We start from the raw sequence: 25,205 nt of genomic DNA on the forward strand, positions 1-25,205 counted from the left end.
ATTTTAAATTTATGTTAATTTAAAATATGCTCAGTTTTTAACAATACGTTACCCAAAAAGCAATGCATCTATAATAATTTTACTCCTGGAGGAATTCTGTGCCACTGCGCACGCGCAGAATTTGTCCCCTGCAGATTTCTGTGCTTTCCTACAGAAAAATGACTTTTTGAGGGGAAGCAAAGGGAAGCCACAAGAGTGGTCATGTGACCCTCCCCAGCAGTATGTTTTTGGTGCCCAGGGCAGCTGGCAGAGAGGTAAATCACTGTGGGGCAGGGGTTGGGACTGGAGAAGACCCAGCTGGTGGCCCCTACCCTGTGCCAGACTCAACTTGCTAGTCCCGGCTGTGCTGGGGAGGATGGGACTTCCTCTTCCCCTGCACAGCATCTGGGGCCAGGTCAGACCCACCCCCAGATTTCTCCCCCAGCTGCAGGAAGCTCTGCAGTCCCCCCTCCTCCCTACCGCACCCATCGTTCCTCAGCTGTGGGGGGAGGGGGAAGGGGGAAGAGATCCCTGTACAGGGAGCTGTTCTCCCATCTGCCCATCCTGTGCATCCAGACCCCCTCATACTCAGACCCTCCCACCGAACCCCAGCCCTCCACACTCAGAGCCTCCCCGATGATTCCCACTCCCCCTGCACCTAGACCACCCCGACAAGTCATCCGCACCCAGATCCCCACCCCAATAACCCCCCACTCCCCCAGCATCTTGACCCCCTACTGAGTCCCCCACACCCAGACCCCCATGCTAAGCTCTATTCCCCACTCACACCCAGACTCTTCCCCCCCCCCCCCCAGCCCCAACCACCTTAATCTGGATCCCCTTGCAGAGTTCCATTACTGTTGTATCCAACAAGCCCCTGTGCATCCAGATCCCCCCACACACCCAGATCCCCCACTGAGCTGCTTGCATCCAGATTGCCCCACACAGAACCTTCTCAACCCACATCTGGATCCCCCCACACTAAGCTCCTCTACACTTGGATCCCGCCATGCTGAGCCTGCCTGCCCATGCCTGGTGTGCCTGGCACAGAGGGACAGGGCCCTGGGGTGTTTCTGGGGCAGTGCCGGTCCTTGCGCAGTGTCAGGATTGGGTCCACCGCTGAGTCCGTGTCCTGGGCTGGGGAGCTGTACCGTGATCTCCCACCTCTGTACAGCCACTGGCCTGTGCTCCCCAATGCCTTGCTGGAGCCTCCACATTTATTTGACAGATAAAATTAGCAGAATTTTTCATAATTTTAAAATACTGTGTGGAGAATTTTTATTTTTTTGGCACAGAATGCACTCAGGAGTAATCATAAAATTGAAACAGAAACAATTATTTTAAATCTGGTTCCTCAACACACGTAGGAATACTATATTTACATGTATATACTGAAATAGCCATACGCTAGGTACCTTTATGTGTAATATATTAATTGGAGTCAAGAGTTAATTCTTGAAGTAGGGGTTGATTACGTGATAGGCTGACAGTGAGGATGTAATGACTGAAGTCAACTTTTGAAGACATTTTTACCCACCTAAGGCACCCTTTTCAAGTCAATGGACAATTGGTTTTATGGGGGAAAAACTGTTAATTAAAAGCTGTAATAAATCATATGTTTTACAATGAGTAATTCTTCCTTCCTCTTTTCATATCCTCTTGTTCCTTCGCTCCTCTTTGTTCAGTGGAATTTCTTACCTGCAAACTGCAGTGCCAACCTGGTTCCCTGCTGAGATGCATTAATCTGTGGATTTAGAACACAGAAACACTGGCGGCTGCAGCATGTATTCCAGCATGCAGAGCTCCAGATACTCATTATATGTCTTCCTGGTGTGCTGCACATAAGTATGTTTATTTAAAAAGGAGAGAAAGTGGAAATTCATGCAAAGTGCATTAATATTTAGTTGTATTAAAATTGTTATGCCCATGCACTTCCTTTCCCCTCCAATCATATTCCCAATCTCAGACTTAGAATAGGTTCTTCCGCACCTTTGACTAATTCATTTTTAAAGTGAACGCTGGCTGCTGGTGCTGTTGTTAATGGAATGTTCCCCAGATGTATGCCTTCCTGTCCTTCCAGGTGGCCCTGAATCTCTCTCCTCTTATGGGTGATTATCTCTCTCTCTTGCTGTGCTCATGGCTGGCTGTGGATCTTTAGTCTGGGAGACGGTTATAGATAGCAAGAACTATGTTTCTTTTGAAGATTTACATCAGCCAGTGCTTCATCTTGATGCTTGCCTCATCTATTTTCCTTATTATATCCTTTTATTTAAAACTACAAGTGGATCCCACAGTGGTGTCAACAGAATGCTTTTGCTTGCAATATGCAAGTTGAGGAAAAATACCGGGAGGGCCAAAGGGGAACTGGGAAGCACTCTTATTTATTTATTTTTTTAAAATTCTTTTGGAAAACTAATCTTAACTGCACTAATTTTAAAATGGCTGTATTTGAAGAACCATCCTAACCATGCTTTAAAATTAAGATTCAGAACAAGTTGTTGTGCTGTAATTCCTAAGCAATTGATTTTTGTTGTCAACTACTAGTGCTATTTATTAATATGCAAATAAGAGCAATCTGTCATACATGTTTATGGCTTAAAATTTCAGACCTATTCTTCTAAAAAAGTGTTTGATTGAACTGCCAAATCCTCATTACATAACTGATCCTTCAAATTTATGTTGGAACTGTTACTGTACCTGAATGAACTTGGTGACTAGGAATTTAGTTTTTAACATTATTAATTCCAACATAAAATTATTGGCTAATATTTTCAAAGCAGCTCTTAGGGTTCAGTTCATGTGTTTTCCTGTCCTGGGAAAAAAATGGAGATTTTGAAAAATTTCACATCCCAATTTGTGACCCGGTCTAAATCTCAAATTTTCAGAGACCTGGAGAAAAGAAAATCAGTTTGGGTCTATCAAAATGTATTATTTTGAAAATTTCAGAAGTGTTTCATTTTGATGTTGATTTAAAAAAATGTTTTATTATAAAATTAGCCTAAATTTGAAAATGAGTATTTCTTTTGAAACAAAAAACTGGAAATTTTCACTTAAAATGATAAAATGGGATGTTTTGAATAATTTCAAAACTTTTTTTTCCCAAAGCTTTTTTTGAAATGAGAAATTTTTTGAAACTGTGCCCTTCCTGTGAATAGCTTTGGTTTTGATGGATCAACATTTTTGGTGAAAAATGTTTGGTCAAAAAATGACCAAGCTCTGCTAATGAAATAATGATGTGTGTCTAAGGTCCTGATCCTGCCCCACTGAAGTCAGTGGGCACAGGATAATTCCTCCGTATCTTTTAGACGTCTTTGAAAATCTCAGTCATTTAATATTGAAATCAAAGGACACTGCCGTGGGAGGGGTACGTGTGTATTACTATCCCCTCCTTTCCTCCCTCAATCCCCCCTCCCTTTGAAATGGCCCTTTGGACTTTAGCAACATTAAATGAAAATTAGTTTTCCTAACTGTTTTTTCCCATTTTATTTAATTTAGTTTTTGTCTAGAAACCTGGGCTGCTGAAATAGTTTTTTTTTTTTTTTGTTCATGTGAAGGTATTGTATGTAGTGGAGAAAGATGCACAAATATTAAATGCTTTTTGAAAATGGATATAATATAACAGGAAAGGAGTTGAACGTTGGACCTTGGAGCCATAATGTTGTTCTATTGCAGCGAGGCAGGGTCTGATACTTTGCTTTCCTAAATATAGAAGAATGTGAACATGATTTTGTTGGTATTTTTTCTTTGCCTTCTCTACAGGAGAGATCAAACACATTTTAGAAAATGAACTTCAGATTCCTGTATCGAAAATGTTGTTAAAAGGCTGGAAGACTGGAGACCTAGATGATAGTGTAAGTTTCCTACAGTTTCATCAGTGAAATTATTTAAATGTTGAAACCAATAAGTGCTTGAAAGTCAGCATAACAAACACAAGGACTGTTGATTTCTATGTTGTTTTGATTCTAGTAACATTATTAAAGAATCCGTTTGCTTAAAATGTTGCAAGTGGAATTATGCATTATTTGCCCCAACTTCCGTTATCCTGTTGATAGTATTTGCATGTACAGTCTGATATTGGTACCTGTAAAATGCACATTATTAAATTAGCAATAAAATAAAGAATTCTCTCTTCAGGCAAAATTCTTGGCTATACCGTTGTTTGTAAATATGTATCAACAACTTAATCGGGAAAAACTGAACTCTGAAATTTAAAAACAAACATTGATTAATCAGGAAATGTTCAACTCACACATAAAATGGAAAAAAAATCCCAAACAAACAAAATGATTGGACAGTTAAGAAATAACAGAATTCAGTTTTCCCAGTCAACTGTAACTCTGCATGTGTTTTTTTTTTTCACCACTCTCCACCCAAATTTAAGATAACGCTACATAGACTGTGCAGCTTTAAACATTGGCAACATGTGCCGTGTACCATGCTGAGCAGGATATATGTAGTGGATGGCTATTGCATATATTGTGCCACAAACATGATCTCTGATTATCCTCCAGTTCATCTTCCATTGCCAAGATGGCAGCACCAATATTTTAAACCTCCTATGTATACAAACCAATGATCTAGACTTGCATCCCACCTTAATTTGCACGGTTGGTGTGAAAAGAATAGACTTCTGTAAACCAATTTAGCTACCTATATAAGGGATAAGTTTGTACCGCTGTTCGTTTATTGGTTTCAGAGTAAAGTTGGTTTATTGGTTTCGTTTATTGTTCTTCTTAGCCTAAAGGAGCTGCTGTTTTGTCTGCCTGTCTGTGTTTTAGAAAGGATTCTCCTACAAGTGTAGTAGTTTTTGCTATGGCAGATCAAGGAATTATTTTCAATATATGTATTCTAACTAATTTTAAAAAAATCAATTTTTTAAAAAGCAAATGATTAAAAAAAACTGCATAATCTACAGTTCTTGAACAAATGTTGTTTTTTTTCGCAGACTGTTTTAAAAACTCTACACTTACCAAAAAATAACAGTCTTTATGTTCTAACACCTGATCTTCCACCACCTTCTTCAAGTAACTCTGGGTAAGGCTCTTTGTCATACATTTATGAATATGAGCTTAGATGGTGCTTTATTTTATTTCTATGGAAAAACTGGGGTAAACGTTCGAAAGCGCATCTGCCAGGCCTCTACTTGCATGCCTGCAAAACTGAGTGTGCACTTACTGCATCTGCACTCAGTCGGTGCAAATGCTTTTTAATGTTTAAACAGTGGTGCAAGTAGAATTTATTTCTTACCGGTACGCTGAGCTGAGCATAGGTGAGTCATGGGAGGGACACTCTCCAAGTGGCCCCCCCCCCACGTGACTCCTCCCCAGGGAGGGGGCCGGGGGGGCTCTGTCCTCCTGCTGCGCCAGATACAGGCTTCTGAACCACAGGGCTCTTTGGAACTGCAGCGCCGAAAGGAGCAGATGCAGGAGCAGCATATGGGACTACTGGGCAGCCCCATGCAGGCAGCTTCTCCGGCACAGCTCTACCAGCCCTGTCCTCTGGTGGGGGGTATACAGACAGGAGGTGCAGCTGCGTGGAAGGGCTGGAGGTGAGACTGCAGGGGCGGTACAACTGCGCCGGAAGAGCTGCCGGCGTGGGGCCACCCAGCAGCACTACGTTCTGCTCCTGTGTCTTTCCAGTACAGTGTACCGGCAATAAATTTCTTAATGGTATGGTGTACCGTACTGCCCTACTTGCACCACTGTGTATAAGTCTTAGGATTTACAACCTCAAAACCCATTTATTGAAAAGAAATTTTGCAAACACAAATTCTCTAACTCTCATCTGCCATAAGGTTAAACTGTATAAAGTGTATGCACAGATTTTTGCTACTGCTAAGTGTGGATGATGTATAATGAATGCAATTTTTGTGCCCACAATAGTGGATGCTGGCCTTCAAGGATTTATCACATGATAGCAGTTACTTTAAACATAAATATCTAAAAATCCTTATCAGGTCACCAGCAGTTCAGCCATGTTCCTTTCCAAATGGTTAAAGTGTTACACAATGCTGCCCTCTCCTGTTGGACTTGTGGATAGTTGAGTGCACGTAGACATGCTGTACAATTCTCTTCAATTAAAGGAAATTTAAATTCTCTTCCATGTTACACTTGAGTGTTTTAAATCCTCAAATAAAAACCTACTATGTTAAAATAGCTTAATGAGACATCTGTGGATTTTGAAAATAAATTATTCCCTGAGAAGTGAAATGTAATTCTCACTGCCATAAATTAATATTGGCCAGACGTGATGACTGAGGCAATATCTTTTGTTAGACCAGCTTCGGTTGGTGGGAGAGACAAGCTTTCAAGCTTATGCAGAGCTGCATTTCTTCAGCGTGCTCGGAGTGCCACAACTAAACGCAAGGTGGAACAGATTGTTTCGCATAAGTACTGTAGTTGTTATTCTTATACTTTGATTGCCAAAAATTGGAATTGATATTTCTTTTTTTTCAAAATGTAGAATGATGCATGTAACTAGTAAAAACCTGTCTGAAATGGGCCATCTTGATTATCACTACAAAAGGTGTTTTTCTTCTGCTAATAATAGCTCATCTTAATTAACTAGCCTCTTAGAGTTGGTGTGGCAACTTCCACCTTTTCATGTTCTCTGTATGTGTGTGTATATATATATATATATATATATCTTCTTACTATATGTTCCATTCTGTGCATCTGATGGAGTGGGCTGTAGCCCACGAAAGCTTATGCTCAAATAAATTTGTTAGTCTCTAAGGTGCCACAAGTATTCCTGTTCTTTTTTTAGTAAAAGCCTAGTTACCATTATTACATTGCCACTTGGGGGTGCACAGTAATTGAGTCTAATAGCTATAATTGTAGTCCAGAGGTGGGCAAACTACAGCCCGCAGGCCACATCCGGCTCACGGGAACGTTCTGCCCGGCCCCTAAGCTCTTGGCCAGGGAGGCTAGCCCCCAGCCCCTCCCCCGCAGTCTCAGCACGCCGCATTGCCAGTGCTCTGGCCCGCCGCTCCTGACGGGCAGCGCAGTGGCATGGCTGGCTCTGGCGTGGTAAGGGAGTGGGGAGTCCCAGGGGCAATCGGGGACAGGGAGCAGGGGGCGGTTGGATGGGGCAGAGATTGGGTGGGGCGGAGGTCGGGGTGGGGACGGTCAGGGGACGGGAACAAGGGGGGTTGGATAGGCGTGGGAGCCCCGGGGGGGCCTGTCAGGGGTCGGAGGTGTGGATGGGGTCAGGGCAGTCAGGGGACAGGGAAGAGGGGGGGCTGGATGGGGGTGAGGTCTGGGGGGGGCAGTTAGGGGCGGGGGTCCCAGGAGGGGGCGGTCAGGAAACAAGGAGCAGGTGGCGTTGGATGGGTTGGGGATTCTGAGGGGGGCAGTCAGGGGGCGGGAAGTGGGAGGAGGCAGATAGGGGGCGGGGTCCAGGCTGTTTGGGACGCACAGCCTTCCCTCCATATAGTTTTGCAACCCTGATGTGGCCCTCGGGCCAAAAAGTTTGCTCACCCCTGTTGTACTGTAACCAAAAATCACGCAAGTAGACACAGTTGAATTGGGACCTGAGCCACATGTTGCAGCTTGTTTGCAATTTATTTTAATAGTCTTAAGAAATCTAACCTAACCTTGTAAGTGGATAGAAGAACTTTGGACTCTCTGCAAGAGAGAGTTGCCAACACAGTCATGTCACTGAGGATAATGATTAAGAATCAATTGGAAAAATAAGTCTTGTATCTTAACTACTAGTAATATATATTCCAATATTATCATAAGGCATTTGCTCACAAAAGTCTGCTTCCCAGAGGCAATGAATAATAAATACCCTGGCTTGAATTTAAAAGTCAAGGGAGTTAGGTACTCAATTTGCATAACCTTTCAATGGGAGTTGGGTGCTAATTCCCCTTCCATCTCAGCATCTATACGGTGTGTTTTCATACTGGTATTTTGGTGGTTGTGGTGCTTAAGAACTGGATTGAGCAGTGATTTAAGGCTCCCAATTAAGCATTTAAACTAATATGATAAGTGTAAAGCAGCTTCAATGTTGGGGAGGAAAAGGGTTAGAGGGTAGAGAAGGAATGAAAAATACAGGTTTGTACATCATCTTTAAAAATCTAAAGATTAATTCCCGTCCTTTCCTCACCCTTTTATGGATTGATATAGAGATATTCCTGTTTAGTTTGAGGGTTCAGTCATGTATCGTTGGAAGTTGGTCATGCACCACAAAGTATCATATCCAAAATGCCTATTAGAAAATAGCTTTAGCTATTGTGTCCAGAGTTGAAGTCAGTGGGACTACTCACGTGGTTAAAATTAGGTACAAGCTTAACTAATGTGCTGAATCAGAATCTAGAGCCTTAGAAGCTTGGGGCTAGGTTACATGAAAGACTGCCTTTCCTTGTGGTATAACGCCATAGCTGTGATAAGTAGAGGCATTCGTACGGGAATGTCCTTGCAGTTTGTTTTTTTTTTTAAAAAGTGGGGGCGGGGACTGTTAGTAATATATACTCTGTGATAGTTTGTGAACTTTCAGAATGCTCTTCACTTCATTGGACCACCAGAGTCAGACTTGTTAACCTTTTGGACATGGCAAAGCTCATCTATTTTAGAAGTGCAGGCATTTGGACAAGCCACACAGTGAGGGGTGAAAAAAGAGGCTATGTTAATATGTATATTAGAGTTCTGTTTGATGGTAGCAATTACAGTTCTAAGTGCAAGGGCAGTGAACAGTTGTGTACACGCAGATAGTTTGAAAAATGGTTACATTGTGGAAAACTTTCAGTCTTGAATTTTTGAAAAAATCTTTCACCAAGTTTATAAGCTGCTGCATTTCAATCAGTTTAGAAAATTCAGATCTTTTTGACCAGTTCTGGTTGTATTATTGAAAATTGTTTAATGTTGTAAAGATGCCCAGAGCTTGAGATGGCTGCTCCACTTTAAAATTGTATTTATTGTAATTGAAATAAAATAGAGTTTAAAGGGATACTTATGAGTTCTGAGTCCTCTTTTATATTTTGGAGGAAAATGATGTGATCATAATATTATGTGACCACTTGATTTGAACGCTTTAAAAATAATATCGCATTGCTTGGTAAAATCAAGGTTTATTGTTGTCACAACTTCACAGTTTAAACTTGTTGCTCAGTGGGAATTAGTTCTGGGTATTTTAAAAATAAATTTGGAAGCTTTGGGATAGTAAATGATGATTAATTAGTGGCTACTTCAGGGAGATGATCTAGACTTCAAATCATCCACATTTAAGTCATAAATTCTAGATGAAAGGGGAAGCTTGCCACCAATTAAAGCATCAATGGAGATCAAAACACATTTAATTGAAGCAATGTACCAAACCCAGTTACACTATTTATTGCCTACTGTTAGGTCAGTGACAATTCAGATTAGTTTGACAGCATCCCTCTTTTAAGAAATACAGGTAACTTCTATCATTAAAATGGACATTAAGAAACTTTGTCACTTATTCATGAAATCGATCTGGATAGTGATCTATCTATATAAGGTACTTATATGGTAACTGTTACCATAGTGTCTGTGCACCTCAAACTCTTTAATTTATTTATCCTCACAATACCCCTGGGAGGTAGGGAAGTGCTGTTATCCTCATCTTACAGATGGGGAACTGAGGCACAGAGGTTAAATGACTTGCCCAAGGTCGCACGGGAAGTCTGTGCTAGAGCAGTAACTTGAACTCAGATCTCCCAAGTCTTAGACTAGCATCCTTACCACTGGACTGTCCTTTCTGTCTGTCTCATCAATTACATTCCTGGTTTGTACTAGAGATAAATAATCATAACGTATAATAGCTTTAGAGTAGGGCTGTCAAGTGATTAAAAAAAATCAATCACGATTAATCGCACTGTTAATAATGGAATACCATTTATTTAAATATTTTGTATGTTTTCTACATTTTCAAATATATTCAATTCATTTAAAACACAGAATACAAAGTGTATAGTGCTCACTTTATATTTATTTTTTATTACAAATATTTGCACTGTAAAAAAACCCAAAATAAATAGTATTATTCAATTCACCTAATACTGGTAGTGTAGTGCAATCTCTTTATCATGAAAGTTGAACTTACAAATGTAGAATTGTGTACAAAAAAACCCCTGCATTCAAAAATAAAACTATGTAAAATTTTAGAGCCTGCAGGTCCACTCTGTCCTACTTCTTGTTCAGCCAGTCGCTCAGACAAACAAATTTGTTTACATTTGCAAGAGATATTGTTGCCCGCTTCTTGTTTACAATGTCACCTGAAAGTGAGACCTTACAAATGTTTAGCATATCGGGCACATAAATATCTTGCAACGCCAGCTACAAAAGTGCCATGCAAATGCCTGTTCTCACTTTCTGGTGACATTGTAAATAAGAAGCGGGCAGCATTATCTCCTGTAAATATAAACAAACTTGTTTGTCTTAGTGATTGGCTGAACAAGAAGTAGGACTGCGTGGACTTGCAGGCGCTAAAGTTTTACATTGTTTTGTTTTTGAGTGCAGTTGTGTAAGAAAAAAATCTACATTTGTAGGTTGCACTTTCATAGCAAAGAGATTGCACTACGGTACTTGTATGAGGTCAACTAAAATATTTTTTTTGTTTATCATTTTTACATTGCAAATATTTGTAATAAAAAATAATATACACTTTCAATTCTGTGCTGTAATTGAAATAAATATACATGAAAATGTAGAAAAACATCCAAAATATTTAATAAATTTCAATTGGTATTCTATTGTTTAACAGTGCAATTAAAACTGCGATTAATTGCAATTAATTTTTTAAATCACGATTAATTTTTTTTAGTTAATTGCATGAGTTAACTGTTATTAATTGACAGCCCTACTTTCCAGTAATGTGGTGGTTCAAAAATCTGAGATTTGACATAAGTCATTTGACACACGTGTCCTCCTTCAAGGAAAGAATCTGACTATAATTCTACAAGCTCCCACCTTGTTCCTGTTCTTGACATCAAGGGTCCTTCCATCTCCTGTGTGGTGTATACACAGCTTCTCCTACAATCATACAGTTTTCCTGATCTAACCTAATCGTCAAGATTGGCTGAGTCATCTAAACAGCTCCACTGATCAGAGCAAGTATCTAAACATTACAGCGAAGTGGTTGAACAGTTTAAACAACAAAATCTCCAAGATTTCTGTTCTGTTCTCCCTCAATTTTTATGCCTCGCTCATCACCATAGTAGTATCTGAGTGCCTTCCAGTAGTGCATTAAGCAGTATGACTACACATCTGTCATGTGTTTGTTCTCTCATCCTCTCCCTTGAGGGAGAAGCATGAGCAGCAGTGTGTCTTGTTTTGATAGTGTCTTTGTGTGTGTGTTTGTGTGTCTGTATAAAATACACACACACCCCTCTGTTGCTATGTGCTTATATTAGAAAAGATAAGGTTTAAGAAATGTGCTTTGCTTTTGAAGTGGAAAGTGGTGAGGTCAGGTGGTCCTTAGTTCTTGGGGCAGTTTGTTCCAGTGTCTTGGACTGCCCTTAGAGACAGTTCTGTCTCCTGCACAGATGAACTGTGTCTTATGTAGAGAGTTCCGTTGTGTCAGAGGAGCAGAGTTCTCAACCACGCTTTTTGTCCCAGAGCTTTAAATGGTCTTTTAGCTATCCTGGGCCCAGGTCATGGAGTGGTTTGAAGAGTTCAATCTATTTAGCATAACAAAGAGAAGGTTAAGGAGTAACTTGACTACAATATAGAAGTATCTACATGGGGAACAAATATTTAATAATGGGCTCTTCAATCTAGCAGAGGAAGGTATCATATAATCCAATGGGCGAAAGCTGAAATTAGACAAATTCAGAGTCGAAATAAGGCATACATTTTTAACAGAGTAATTAACCATTGGAATGACTGACTAGGGGTTGTGGTGAATTCTCCATCACTGACTATTTTTAAATCAAGAGGGGGATGCTTTTTTAAAATATATGCTCTCTAGAAATTATTTTTGGGAAGTTCTGTGGCCTGTGTTATACAGGAGGTCAGACTAGAGGATCTCAGTCGTACCGTCTGGCCTTGGAATCTATATGGACCAAGACTTTGAACTTGAGTCAAAATTCTGTGGGAAACCAGTTTAGAGAATGGAGGACAGGTATGATATTTTTGCAGTAACCGGTGTTGCTGAGAAGTGCTGCTTCATTCTGAACTAGTTGGAGTTACCTAAGTGCTGAAGGCTTCATATCCGGGTATATAGCTTTGCTGTAATCTAACAGAGAGGTGATGAGAACATGAATAACTGAGGCAAGTTCTTCGTCTGTCAGAATGGGATGGAGTTTCTTAGCCAAGCGGCGATGGTAGAAAGTTTTACTCATGGATGCTATTATCTGAGAGCTTAGCATCAGCAAGGAATCCAACAGGATTCCTAGAACATAGGCTGAATTAATCAGTTGTGTATCTTCATCCAACAGAGACAGCAGTGTATTTGCAAGCTCTTCAAAATACTCCCCTCTCCCAGTCAGCATCACCTATGTCTTGTTCGGATTCAGCTTCAGTTAGCACTTATTCATCTAAGCCACACTGGTCCACCTTGGTGGTAGTGGCATGGTTATATGTGGTGAAGGATATGTAGAGTTATGTATCTTCTACATGTTGCTGACACTTGAGTCCATGTTGTCTGACCATTTCACATAGTGATTGAAATGGAACGTAGAGTTCCACAAGGATCTATTCTCTCTCTCTCTCTCTCTCTCTCTCTAAGTGAGGGGCCTTCTGGTAGAGGTGCAGTTTCTCATCACTGCTCATTGGGTGCATCCCTCCAGGAAGGACTCAAATCATTTTAGTGCAAAGCCCAGGACCCCACTGCCTCTCTCAAGTGAAACAGCAGTATTTCATGATCCGCAGTGTCGAATGCTGCAGAGAGGTATAGGAGAATGAGAATGGATATCTGTCTTCTGTTTGTTGACAGGAGATCATCCATCAGTGCCACTAAGATGATTTTGGTTCCATGTCCTGGCCTGAATCCAGAATGAGCAGTTTTAGAATGTTAGCTTCAGTTAGATGAGCTTGTAGTTGCCCTTTTTGCTAGCTTCCCTGTGAGCTTGCCCAGGAGTGGGAGGTTTGACACTGGGTGGTAGTTGGCTAGGACTGAAGTATCCATAGTGGGTTTCTTCCGTGTTGGTTGGACTACTGCATGTTTGAAGGAGGAAGGGAAGATTCCTTTTCTGAATGAGGTATTAGCTATTTCAGTCAGTTGTTCATGACTCTCTTTCACAAGCCAGGAAGGGTATTGGTGGGTTTCACAAATCTTTGGTTGAGACTACTTTAGGGAGTCCAGAACTTCTTAAGGAGTGAATGTGCTGAACTCTGGGAATGCAAGTGGTTGTTGGTTGGTGGGCATAGGCAAAACGTATTCATGCTGTTTGAGATGCCTTCCTGAATGTGCATAATCTTTTCAGCACAGTAGAATGATATTTCTCATTCTTTGCAGCACTTGGTACTCTGCTCTGATGCAGGCTGTAGGCATTCAGGATTAGGGCGGTAAGACCACGTTGTTAGATAACTCCTTGGGGTGGAATTTGGCAGCCTCAGTGGAGGCTAATAGGACAGTTTTCTTGGCCTGCAATAAAGCCTCAGTATAGGCTTTAAGGAGTTTGTTTCATCAGATCTGAATCTACAACCATTCATGGTGTGCTGGATATAACAACAACAAAATTTTAAGTCAACAAAGGCACAATAAATTACTACTCAATGTTGATAAAATCATGGATAAAGGTTATAGTTTAGCCGTAGAATCATTTTGTGGGATGAGATTTTATTAGACTAGCGGTATGACGGTTCTAATCACAATTTTAGATTTGATGGAAATCTCAGAATTGATCCTTTGAAAGAGGTCGGGAAACATTTTTTTGTTAGAAGTTGGTAACAACTTTTTCTGACATAATTTGAACCTGCTGATTTGGAAAATGGTTGTTACCAAGCTGAATTCTGACATTTATACTCTCAAACTTGCAAATAAAGTGTGGTCACCAGAAATGTTCGATACACCAACAGAAAGTGCATGAACTTATCAGCAAAATCAAACTGTTTAGCACAATTCCTTTTCAGTCTATTAAGAACAAAATAGTTTTAACACCTGTTGCACCCTAATATTCAACTTTTTATAGCATTTGGTCAACCTTAGTCATAATATGAGAAATAAGTTAATAATGACATAGAAGTTATTTTTCCTGTATATGTAAAATCATTTTCTTGCATGTTTAGTGTTTGTTTTATAGTACAGAGTGCTTTGTTGTTAGAATAGAATTAACAGAAGTGGTAGTGGTGACATTTTTTACAGATACAGCACAATAGTTAGATGAGGTGGTGGTTTATGACACTGGTATTGGTTACAGGAGCCTGGTTACAATTGTATTGGTCACAGGAACTCCATGCCAGTTTTTTATATTCTCTGCATTATTTGCCAGTAATCAAGTGAAGAAGATATGCACGAAGCAGGTGATTGCATAGAAGAAGGGAGGCAACATTCATAAAAAAATAAACTGCAAGATGCTGAATACAGAGAGGCCATTGATAGAACTGAGTCCATCTTTCATTCAGAAAAGACAGCATTAGTTGTGCAGCACAGTCATTGATGTGTCCAATACACTGAAAAAGGCAAAAACCAGAGGTTGCAGAAAACAAGTGCATTTGCATCCAATGTATCATGTGTGGCAAGCTGTAGTCATCCCAGTATAGATATGAATGTTGTAATACAAGATGGTTCTGTTTAGTGAAACCTATGGATTGGAGGCTGCTGCATGTTTTGTCAAAAAGTATGCGTCAGACAGAGACTCATTTCTGTAACTACATTGAAGATGAGCGAACAGATAATGAAGGCAGCTGTATTTGACCACATTATGTATTTGCATTAGTTATGAAGGAATACTAAAAGTGAACATAGCCCAACAGAGAAAACCCTACTAACTATGGATACTGAGAAAGGTATTATTGTTCTCTCATCCTGGTTCCCTGTACAGCCAACAATATTGACATAAATGATGCTTCTCATCATTCTGTGCAAAACAAGTCACTGCTTGGCAAAGAGGACCTGCCCCTGATGTGATGCTGAATGGTCTAAAGCCATCAGACAACATCCACTCAGTGTTCCTAAATACAGTTGACACAGACATACCAGCCGATGCAAGAAATAGTAAAACTAAACCAGTATTGAGGGACCATATTTGCAAACAATGATACTCTGGATCTGAAGAAAACTGAAAAACTGCTATGTGGGCAACTGCGTCTGATATGGCCTTCATCATTAAACGTCAAAACGAGAACCCAGAATGTGGATGGACACATTTCAACCAATTGCACATGTGACGGGGCAAGGCCAGATGGCTATAGAAAAGTAGTGGGAGACAGATACATTAGCCCCAGGCTAACCAAATCTCTGTTACCAGGATAAATAAATGGCAGCTGCTCCAGGTCAATTAAGACACCTGGGGCCAATTAAGATCTTTCCAGAAGGCAGGGAAGATAGCTAGGTTGATTGGGACACCTGAAGCCAATTAGGGGCTGGCCAAAACTAGTTAAAAGCCTCCCAGTTAGTCAGTTGGGTGCCCGTATCAGGAGCTGTAGGAGGAAGCCACGCTGTTGGAGGAATTAAGCAGTACAAACCATATCAGGTGAAAGGAAGGAGGCCCTGAGGTAGCGGTGAAAAAGATATTGAGTGGGGGCTGCTGTGGTGAAGTGGCCCAGGGAATTGTACACGTTCTATTTCCAAAAAGTCAGCTACCATAGCTGCTACTATTAGGGTCCCTGGGCTGGAGCCTGGAGTAGAGGGCAGGCCCAGGCTTCCCCCTCCCCTCTCTGATTAATAACTGAGACTGGGAGACAACAGAGACTGTGCGAGGGAGGGTGGCTTTTCCTCACCTCCCTTGCTGGCTTATGATGAAAATGGCTCAGTAGGCTGTGACCTTTGCCCCTAGAGAGAGAAGGACTTCGTGAAGGGTCACAGTGAGCCTCCGAGGCTAGCGAAATCTGCCAGGAAGCGCGGGACCTACTGAGACAAGGACAGAGCTTTGTCACACACATGACACCAGAATGAGAAATAACTACCATTGGATACTTGCCAATCCATTCGAGCCCTTGCTTATGCGTTAGACACCGTCCATACTGTTGTACAGAGATGCATACATGTTTGGGCAACCGTATGAGGTTTTAACTGTTGATGAAGTTCTGTGCCATAAACTGATGGAACTACAGCGGGTCACTCCAGAGCACAGAGCTGGCTTATTCCACAATTAGGAGGGCTCCATATTTCAGTGAACTGTCAAAAACTTATTGGCCATCAGACTCAGTCTTCAGGGCTAGCAGATGCTTGGATGGAAAGTGGAGTTCTTGGATCAAACACAATAAAAACAAGCTATGAAAGGCAAGTCATGTGCCAGGGCAATGTGGGCTCACAAACTGACATTTTGAGCACTGATACCTGATACATCCACAACTCTTGGATTGTATAGTGGCGCATGATCAAGAGCTTAAAAAGTATGTTGGCAAAACCAATCAGTCACATTCTTTTATGGTGAGCTCATGTCAGTTAGTACTTCATAAAGATTTCAAAATTTCACCTCCACATTTCTGATCAGAAAAGGTGAAAGTATTGTGAACTTCAGGTTTCGGTGACAGTACATGGAAATGGTGGCCATATTTGTGTTCAGCTGTGCCCAGAGAGAGGCAAATTGGGAGCTGCATCTCTTCACTTTCAAATGCATGTTGCCATTCTTCCTGAGATATGACCACAAAAGCTATGCAAGGTAAGGTGCCACCTACATCAAAGAAATGCATCCGCTGCCAGCTGAAATGCTCAAGGAGTTCCAGCAGGGGAACTTTGTTGTCAAGAGATCATGTCAGAAATTCAACCAAGTAGACCCTGATCAGAGCCAAGAGTGGCTTAATGGTATAGGAAAGAAAGAAGGTGGAATTATAGACATCACCAAGACTCACTCAGCCCTCAGCAGATGGGCCTTGTTTTACAATCTGAGAGCCTGTATCCCAGCAGATACTAGAGCCATGTTCCATATTGGCTTGGGTGGTGATCTTTTTCATAATGAGTCAAGAAAGGCAAGGAAGCAACAACAATGAAAATGAGGATGCACTCATACAAACACTTCAAAGGTTTAAGGTTTTCTCTGTGGAGGAACCACCCACTTCATTGCAAGATATTACAACAAAAAATCTGGCTACTGAAGCCATACAAGACACCCCCTCGAATGCAAAGATCCTAGGACAAGTGCAACTGGACAGCTTCATGGAGAAACTACCTGTGAAGCTGGTAGGACTGTGCATTTCTAGATTTTGAAACACGAGTTAATGCCTGTCCTTTTGGCATTAGCACAGACAGATGGCAGTCTAAGAATTGGCACAAAAGCAATACTGGGTGATGTACTGACAGATGGTGTCCCTGCCCACCAACAATCATCTCTGTTGGGAGAAGGTATCCTGTGATAGGTGCACAAGCTTTGGTACAAGACTGGAGCAGTGTGGAGCCAAAAGATTTGAATACCTTGCAGATGTATTTGTAAAAACAGTACATAGGACTGGAACACACTTCCACAGAATAGATGTTGTGTTTGACAGCTACTACAAGATATCTATTCAGAGTGGTATCAGACAAAAATGCCCAGTAGGTACAAGACCCATCTAAAGAGTGCTGGAAGGCAGATATGTGCCTCTTACAAGTAATAGGATGAACTTCATTGTGCTTCCAGAAAAGATAATAAGGAGGGCCTTGCAATATTTTAATCTGAGCCGCTAATAATACAAACACCTACTGCCCAAATCCAGTACTTTTTCTTCCGAATACAATGGGCTGGAAACCAGAGGACAGAGGTCTGGTGCCACAGCTCATGTCATTCCCACCTATACCAGAAGACTGCATGAAGGCAATATTCTGTGCTGCACAATAGAGCCCAGAGTGGTACAGGATAGAATGGTTTATTTGTACAGGAACATGCAAACGCAGAGAACTGGAATTTGGTTGCATCAATATGACACTTAGAACAAGTCTACACAACAGTGCTACATCGGCACAGCTGTGCCAAGGCAGCTGCAGCTCTTAGCATGTCTGGTGAAGACGCACTCTCCCATCTGCATGATTACTCCAGTCAGTGAGAAGCGGAAGCTATATTGGCGGGAGATTGTCTTGTGTGAACAGCACAAAACTTGCATCGTTGGGGTGCGTGTGTCTTTTTCACACCCCTGAGCAATGTAAGTTAGATCAACTTAAGCCGCAGTGTAGACCTGCCCTTAGTGCTTAAGGACAGTATCGATAAGTAGATGTGTCCATATAAGAAGTGACCTAATAAGGTGATATCTTCCACTGTATACCAAAGTTTCTTGACACTAACGTGTACTTAACTTGTGTGCATTAAAATATTTACTTAATGTTTACTACAGAAAATATTTTCACTCGTTTTAAGTTTCTGATAGTTTAATCAGCGTGTATACTTTTGTTTCAAGATGCTAATGCTCAAGTTATAAGAGCCATGTAAACATGCTCTGTCATGGTTGCATAACGCATTAAAATATTTCTAGTACCTCTTGCAACTAAGAAACTGACATACAATAGCTTTAGAAAAAGGTTGTGCATATTATTTGATCACTTTTGTTACATTCTGCAGCTAATTAAGATCCGACTGAAGTATGTTAATCCTAAAATAAAAGGAAATAAAAGTTTTACACTTCAGCAATTTCTGTGTGTTGCTTTGTTCGCTCTTTAGAGATCTTAATACACAACATACAGCTTGGTAACAACCATATTTGGATTCAGCACACCCTAATTATCTTTAAAAGACATAGTTATCAATGTTTAACAAAAAAAAAACCTCTTACAGTTAACTTTTCTGAAAACCTGCCTAGTCTTATTTGATGTATTAAGGTAACATTTAAAAAATGAAATCTTTATATATAAATATAACTAATTAAATCTACATGTCCTGTTTGAATGATGTTAGTTGGTATAGACTACCACATTCAGCCATCCAAAACCTGTAGAAAAAATAAAAAGGGAGGAAGTTGGAGGATGTTTGTCTTTTAATTCACCAGGGAGTAAATTCCCTGCCACCTGTTTTGCCAGTTCTGGTGTTTTTTTTGTGTGTGTTCTCTTACCCTGGCCCTCCTTCCCTCTGCTCCCCAAAATGCTGCATCCCAACTGGCCAAAGTGCAGAAAGGAGGCAATGGCAAACATAAGGGAAGGGGTTCACAAGACTTCATGTGGCCCCAAGCATCCTGTCCTTCTTCCCTTTCCCCCCACATATTCACTCCCAGGCCATCTTTGTGAATGCCCTGCAGACTGGATTCAGCAGGTTGCCACCCTAGTGAACAGAAGTCTGGCGTTTTATAGCAAAGTGTTCTGTGAACTACTTAAAGGCTTGTAATGTTTTGTTTTTAACTTACTGAACCATAACAGATAAAAGCTGCTTGGCCATGTGGATTTTTTTTTAAAAAAAAATCTGGTTTCTTCAAGAGATTGTTGAAGACGCTGTATTTCCTCTGGTACACATTCTAATTTATCTGAGCAATTTAATCACGTGTCTGGATAGGAAATAAAAAGTACCGACAGAGTAATAGGCCAATTCTTCAACTGCGATTTTAAGATTGTTACAGAGCAGTGGTGATTGTGACATGGTGTCTTGGTGTATGTTAACAACTGTAGCAGAGTGTTAATTAAGAATGATGTAATCTGCAACTGCAATTATTAGTATTGTCTGTTTAGCTGGATAGGAGCTAGAGCTCGCTTTAGTTACTTTAAAAGCTTCAATAATAATGGTAAGATTAATGTTTTATTTTCACATCTGCTCATGAGACAGTTTTAAAATCCTGACGTTTAAAATGCAATAGAATGTAAACATAAGGGCTTCTGCTCATTTACATGTTAGCCAGATTTTCTAACTGATTGCTGCTTGAACCTAATCTGCCATCTCCTGCTGCATTAGCTACAACAAACATTAAATTTACATACTGATTTCTTATTTTGTGTTAATGTAAATAATCTGTAATTACAGTAAATTTGGACTTCTGTTGACATGAGCTTGTATAAATCTGAAAATTTAAAATGGAAATGTTAATTACCATGTGTCATATCTATCCATCTAAAACTCTGAGATTTTTTGGTAGAAAATCCTTTATACTTTAAAAAGATCTTGCCTAATGGGAAACATTGAATTAATTTTATAAAATTGTGTAGAACTGAACTAGAATATATACAAAATACTGGCAAAATTGAACCTAGCAGTCAACTGGGGGATCTGTCAGGTTCTCAGAAGTGCTGAGGAACTGCTCAAACCTTTGAAAATCAGGGCATTTATTTAGATGCCTAAATATGGATTTAGGAGTCTAGCTTTTAGCACCCATTTTTACAATATTGGCCATAGTTTTTATCCAGAATAAGATACAAGAAACACTACACCCATACGTTATGGCTTTTTTAACCAGGAGGTACTGATTCTTCTAACCCATTGTTGTCTCATAGACAGAAACAAAATCAAAGCTATCAACCTTAGCTATATCCTCAAAAGTTTCTCACTGGCAGAGCCATTCCAGAGGTCATGGGGGAAGGGACTGCTTTGGGCTGCATATTCCCTTTAAATTTCTTCCATGGCTAATTTGAGATTGTCAGAATCAATTACATATATTTGTTAGGTGTGGCTTGCAAGGAATCTCATTGACATTTTCAGTGAGTCTCCAGGATGTTGTTCCCATGAGCCTGGGCAAGTGAGTCTGTCTCACAACACAGGCAAGTTCAGTGGTCTGGAATATTGTAGTCAATAGAACTACTTGCATGTGTATGGACTTCTTGAATGAATAGATTTGTGAGATTGGCTCCTACCTCTGTAGCTAAATTGGTGGGTAGTATTAGAACACTGTATCAAGAATTATTAGTTTCAAAAACATATATATTTGTATTAATTTCTTGGCATGCTGGAAGAACAGAAATGACTGATACTTCTCAAGAGATGATTTTAGAGGAAGACTTTTTTTTTTTTTGAAAGTAAGAAATAAAATGTGATCATGGCAAAATGTGAAGGTCTAATGGCATAGAACAGTGTCAAAAGCAAAATAAAAAAGTTGCAGACTTAATATAGAAATTGTTTTACATGATGTATGTCTATACTTTCCATTCTGTTCCAAGTTTCCTGTGATTATCACTTGTTATGGCAGTACCAGTACATAAGCATTAGTAAGATTTTTTTATTCTTATTATTTAGGCTGTTTTCTAAATTCAGTCACTTATTAGCAGGAGGAGAAAATTAAAAAAGCAAATAAACACGGCTTCATTCCAAAGCTCTTAGAAGAGATCAAACCAACATAATATTGCACTGGGATTCTAATGCGCTGTATGCTGTGATGTTTCCTATAGTGGTTTCACTCAGAAATTTTCTTCTGTTTTGAAAGAGATTGTGAATTCCAACATTGTTCCCCATTTTAAGTAAAGGGGATATTTTTCAAATCCATAAAAACTTCAGAGACAACAGAAGCGCTTTAAATACATCCATTTTATGTGATAACATGGTTAATACAGTAATTATTGTGTGATGGTTTTATTTAGTCCACATATCAGTGAAGATTATGATGATGATTATTATTAATTATTTTTTGCTTAAGAATTTGCAAGTATTTTATGGTACATTTAAAAAGTTTGATAGAGCACATTGTTAGTACTGACTACATGATATGCCAGGTATTTGTTTTAATGCTTGGTGCTTCACACTGAGAAATCTCTCACTGGCTATTTTTTCCTGTCTGGTCGTTGTGTATTCATACAATTTTTGCCTGATTTACACTACAGGCAGCCCTGCTGAAGAGCAAAATTTGTCTTGGTATACTTAAAATCAGTGGTTTCAGAGTAGCAGCCGTGTTAGTCTGTATCCGCAAAAAGAAAAGGAGTACTTGTGGCACCTTAGAGACTAACAAATTTATTTGAGCATAAGCTTTCGTGAGCATGCATCCAATGAAGTGAGCTGTAGCTCACGAAATCTTATGCTCAAATAAATTTGTTAGTCTCTAAGGTGCCACAAGTACTCCTTTTTTAAAATCAGTGGTGAATGCACATTGTAGTTCGATGTCTTGGCTGGATATAGTTACATATACATGCCAGCCCAATATTAATTCAAAAATATATGTGATAAATGTATCTGTTTGTGGTAATCGCATACGACTCTCCGTTTTGAAAATTCTTACTAGCAGAACATAGCCTTTGAAGTTGCAGACACCTTAGTAGAGAAGGAGTTAACAGGTTAGCTCCCTTTGGTCATTCTCAGTATGTTTTCTTGCCTTTAGGAGCAAAAAGAGAGATGATAACATTGTGCCTAAACTTGTCTATGTGGAGTTTAGGGTACTCCTGGGGTTTTTGCAACTAACTGTAAAGCAAGCTAGAACATGCTCATCCCTGATTTTCTTGTTTTTCTTCCAACCATTTCAGTGCCCTGCAGGAGTCATTAAATCAAAACTTCATGCTGATCATCACCCATCGAGAAGTCCAGCGGGAGTACAACCTCAACTTCTCAGGAAGCAGTACCATTCAGGAGGTGAGTTCTGTTTCACAGCTGAAGAATAAATGTAGCTCATTATAGCTAATGTCAACTCTGTTAAAGAGGGCTTATATGTTCTGGTTGGAAACTTTTTCATGTTTGATTATTCATTTTTTAGTTTTAATTAACTTGATCCTCAAAGACTACTGTAGATAAACCAACTGACTAGACCTAGAAAGGTTTTAAGAAATTTAATTTTCAACATATTTAAAAGAAATAGATTTTCTAACACAGTTTACACTTTAATAGAAAAATAGATGAATAATGTTTATTATGAAAGCAATTATTGAAGAGTGAGGAGGAAAGCTAGTTATAGTCCAGGTATACTTTATTTTTAATCCAGTGACATGCTTTCTCTTGCTTTCCTTTTAACTTGCTCTCTCCCAGCCACCTGCCCCCCTCCCTTTTTTTTTTAAAGCACAACTGCCTGTTATTCTGTTTCCTTCATTCTGTCTAGGTTGGGAGCAAAGTGGATTTTTTGTAAACTGATATCCTGTTGTTCCATAGAATGGCCAGCAGGGGGTGGTGTTGCAAAGAACAGTGCTGGAATGATGTTCCCTAGAAACAAAGGTAGTCTCTGTTATGCGTCTTGCCCTTCCAATTTTAAAACTGGAAACCCTTGTCTGGCTTCTTAATTCTCTTCTACAGCAAAATATTATTGCCAGCTACCTCACTTCACGTGACATCCAGTGTACAGCCCATTTATAAAAATCTGGCAAGTGTATTCTAACATGTATGAATCCTTCATATTTCCTGGTGGGAACTCTGAAGATGGAAATATTTTATTTCCAATTTAAATATGTTTTTCTTCGGTTTGAGGTTTTTTTCCCATTCAAGTTTCTAAAATTTAATACATTTTCTTATAAATTCCTACCTTAAAGAGCATAATCTAAGTTCTGTAATATTACAGGAGCAGTAACCCACACCCTTACGGTAAAGGGGCCTTAATCATTTCCATCATTATTAATACTATTTTTCATGACATCTCTAGTTGGGTCATTTTAAATTCCCTTGTCTGGAACATAACATACAAATGTCATCTCTCTCATCCATTTTCAAAGGGGAAAAAAATATGCATTTTTAATATAATTAACACGCTGCTGCAACACAACTTCTTGGGGGGATGAACTTTTGGACTTATAAATAAAACTGCTTAATTTGAAGACGGCTGGTAATTTGATTGTGGATTTGTGCTTTTTTAATTTTAATTTTTTAATAAAATTGCCAACACCTAAAAAGCAGTAAATCACATATATATTAGCTGTTTCTTGTATTGTTTTTGTCTGTCTACACAAAATGTTAACACATTATAATTTCTTCACTGGCTTCTACTGAGCCTGAAGAAGGAGCCAGAGACCTGATATAGTGACTATGAGATATTGGATATTTTTATGTTCACGGAAGTTATTTTGTCTATGGATAATGACAGGATTATTTCTAACTTGTTACAGTATTGTTACATAAAAGCAATTCAATTTAAAAAAGAATATTATAATTCAGGATTCTCATATAAACCACCACAAGTGTCTCTGTCTCACGCTACGCTACTGTACTTAGGTAATGCTCTTTGGTAATGCTTCATATATGCTGCATAAAATTATCCATGCAATTCCTGAGCAAAACCAAATGCATTAAAGTCAAAGTGAAAAATATAACTCTGGACCTTCTTACTTTAAGAAGCCTGCGGAAGAGCGTACAATTGGATCTGAATGGGTGGTCACTTTAAATCTGCACAGAGCCCCATTGCAATCAGTAGAGATTTGTATCCATGGAAAGATCTGCTCACATGGATCGAATTGCAAAATTAGAGGATTGTTTTGGGTGCTAACGCTCGAATTATTAATTATTTTATACTTTTAGCATATAATGAGAATTGTAACAAGCAATTGATGAACTTAGTTGCCTTGTGTAGTAATTATTTTTTTTTCTTTTTTGGGGATCAGTGATTTTTTTTTTCTCCAAAGGCTGTTGGAAGATTTATTTTTCACTTTTTTTCCTCATTCACACATTAACAAATTAATAGTTTACTTACTTTTTGGTATATTTTTGTGGTAGCTGAAATGCTTTACGCAAGTTGCGATTGTCTACCACAAGAGGGCAGGAAGGACTATTCAATTATTATCTAAAAATGCCATTCAGTGTTTTCAAATTAGCTTCTTGTATATTAGCAAAAAGGAGTATAATGGCCAAGTTATTGTTTGATTTACAGATAATTGGCATATTGCAGGAAGGAGACTTAATTTCACCCTTTTAAATTAAACAGGGAGATTTAAAAAGACATAAAATATTCATTAATGTTCAGTGATTATAAAGCAGTGGCATATATTTATTTTACCTTTATTACTGTTTCGATGGGAAAATACTGCAAATATTTCAGAAATCGAGTTGGCCATTCTGACAAGTTGAAATGTTTAAGCAGTGTTAATGCAATCTACTCACATCTGATATCCTATGCAGAAAGATTCAAAATGACTACATCAATTATTAAAAGAAATATTTAAAATTCTATAAATGTTCCATTGCTTGCCACAGTTGTATGCAACTGTCTCTCCAGGGCCAGTTGTTTGGCTTGTTAAATATATTTTAATGCTGCAGTGACTTGAAAGCAGTAAATATCTTTTCCAGGCTATTTTTCACATAACATTTTAAAACCATGTCATGAATATTTTTGCAGTGAGTTAGGGTAAATCTGTTGGTTAACTACCAAGCTTTACTAGAT

General features: G+C 39.4%; 1 protein-coding gene across 1 annotated transcript in view; it reads left to right on the top strand.

Annotated features, from left to right (window-relative positions):
* The window catches only part of FAF1 (Fas associated factor 1), a 305,800-nt gene that overhangs the window by 93,444 nt on the left and 187,151 nt on the right, over window positions 1-25,205 (top strand). Inside the window, exons 5-7 of the mRNA XM_084638066.1 lie at window positions 3,739-3,830; window positions 4,925-5,013; window positions 22,378-22,483. Of these exons, the coding sequence (XP_084494192.1) occupies window positions 3,739-3,830; window positions 4,925-5,013; window positions 22,378-22,483 (287 nt within the window). The remainder of the gene's footprint in view (window positions 1-3,738; window positions 3,831-4,924; window positions 5,014-22,377; window positions 22,484-25,205) is intronic.

Source organism: Lepidochelys olivacea (genome assembly GCF_965140295.1).
Source record: "Lepidochelys olivacea isolate rLepOli2 genome assembly, chromosome: 8".
NCBI classification, from domain to species: domain Eukaryota; kingdom Metazoa; phylum Chordata; order Testudines; family Cheloniidae; genus Lepidochelys; species Lepidochelys olivacea.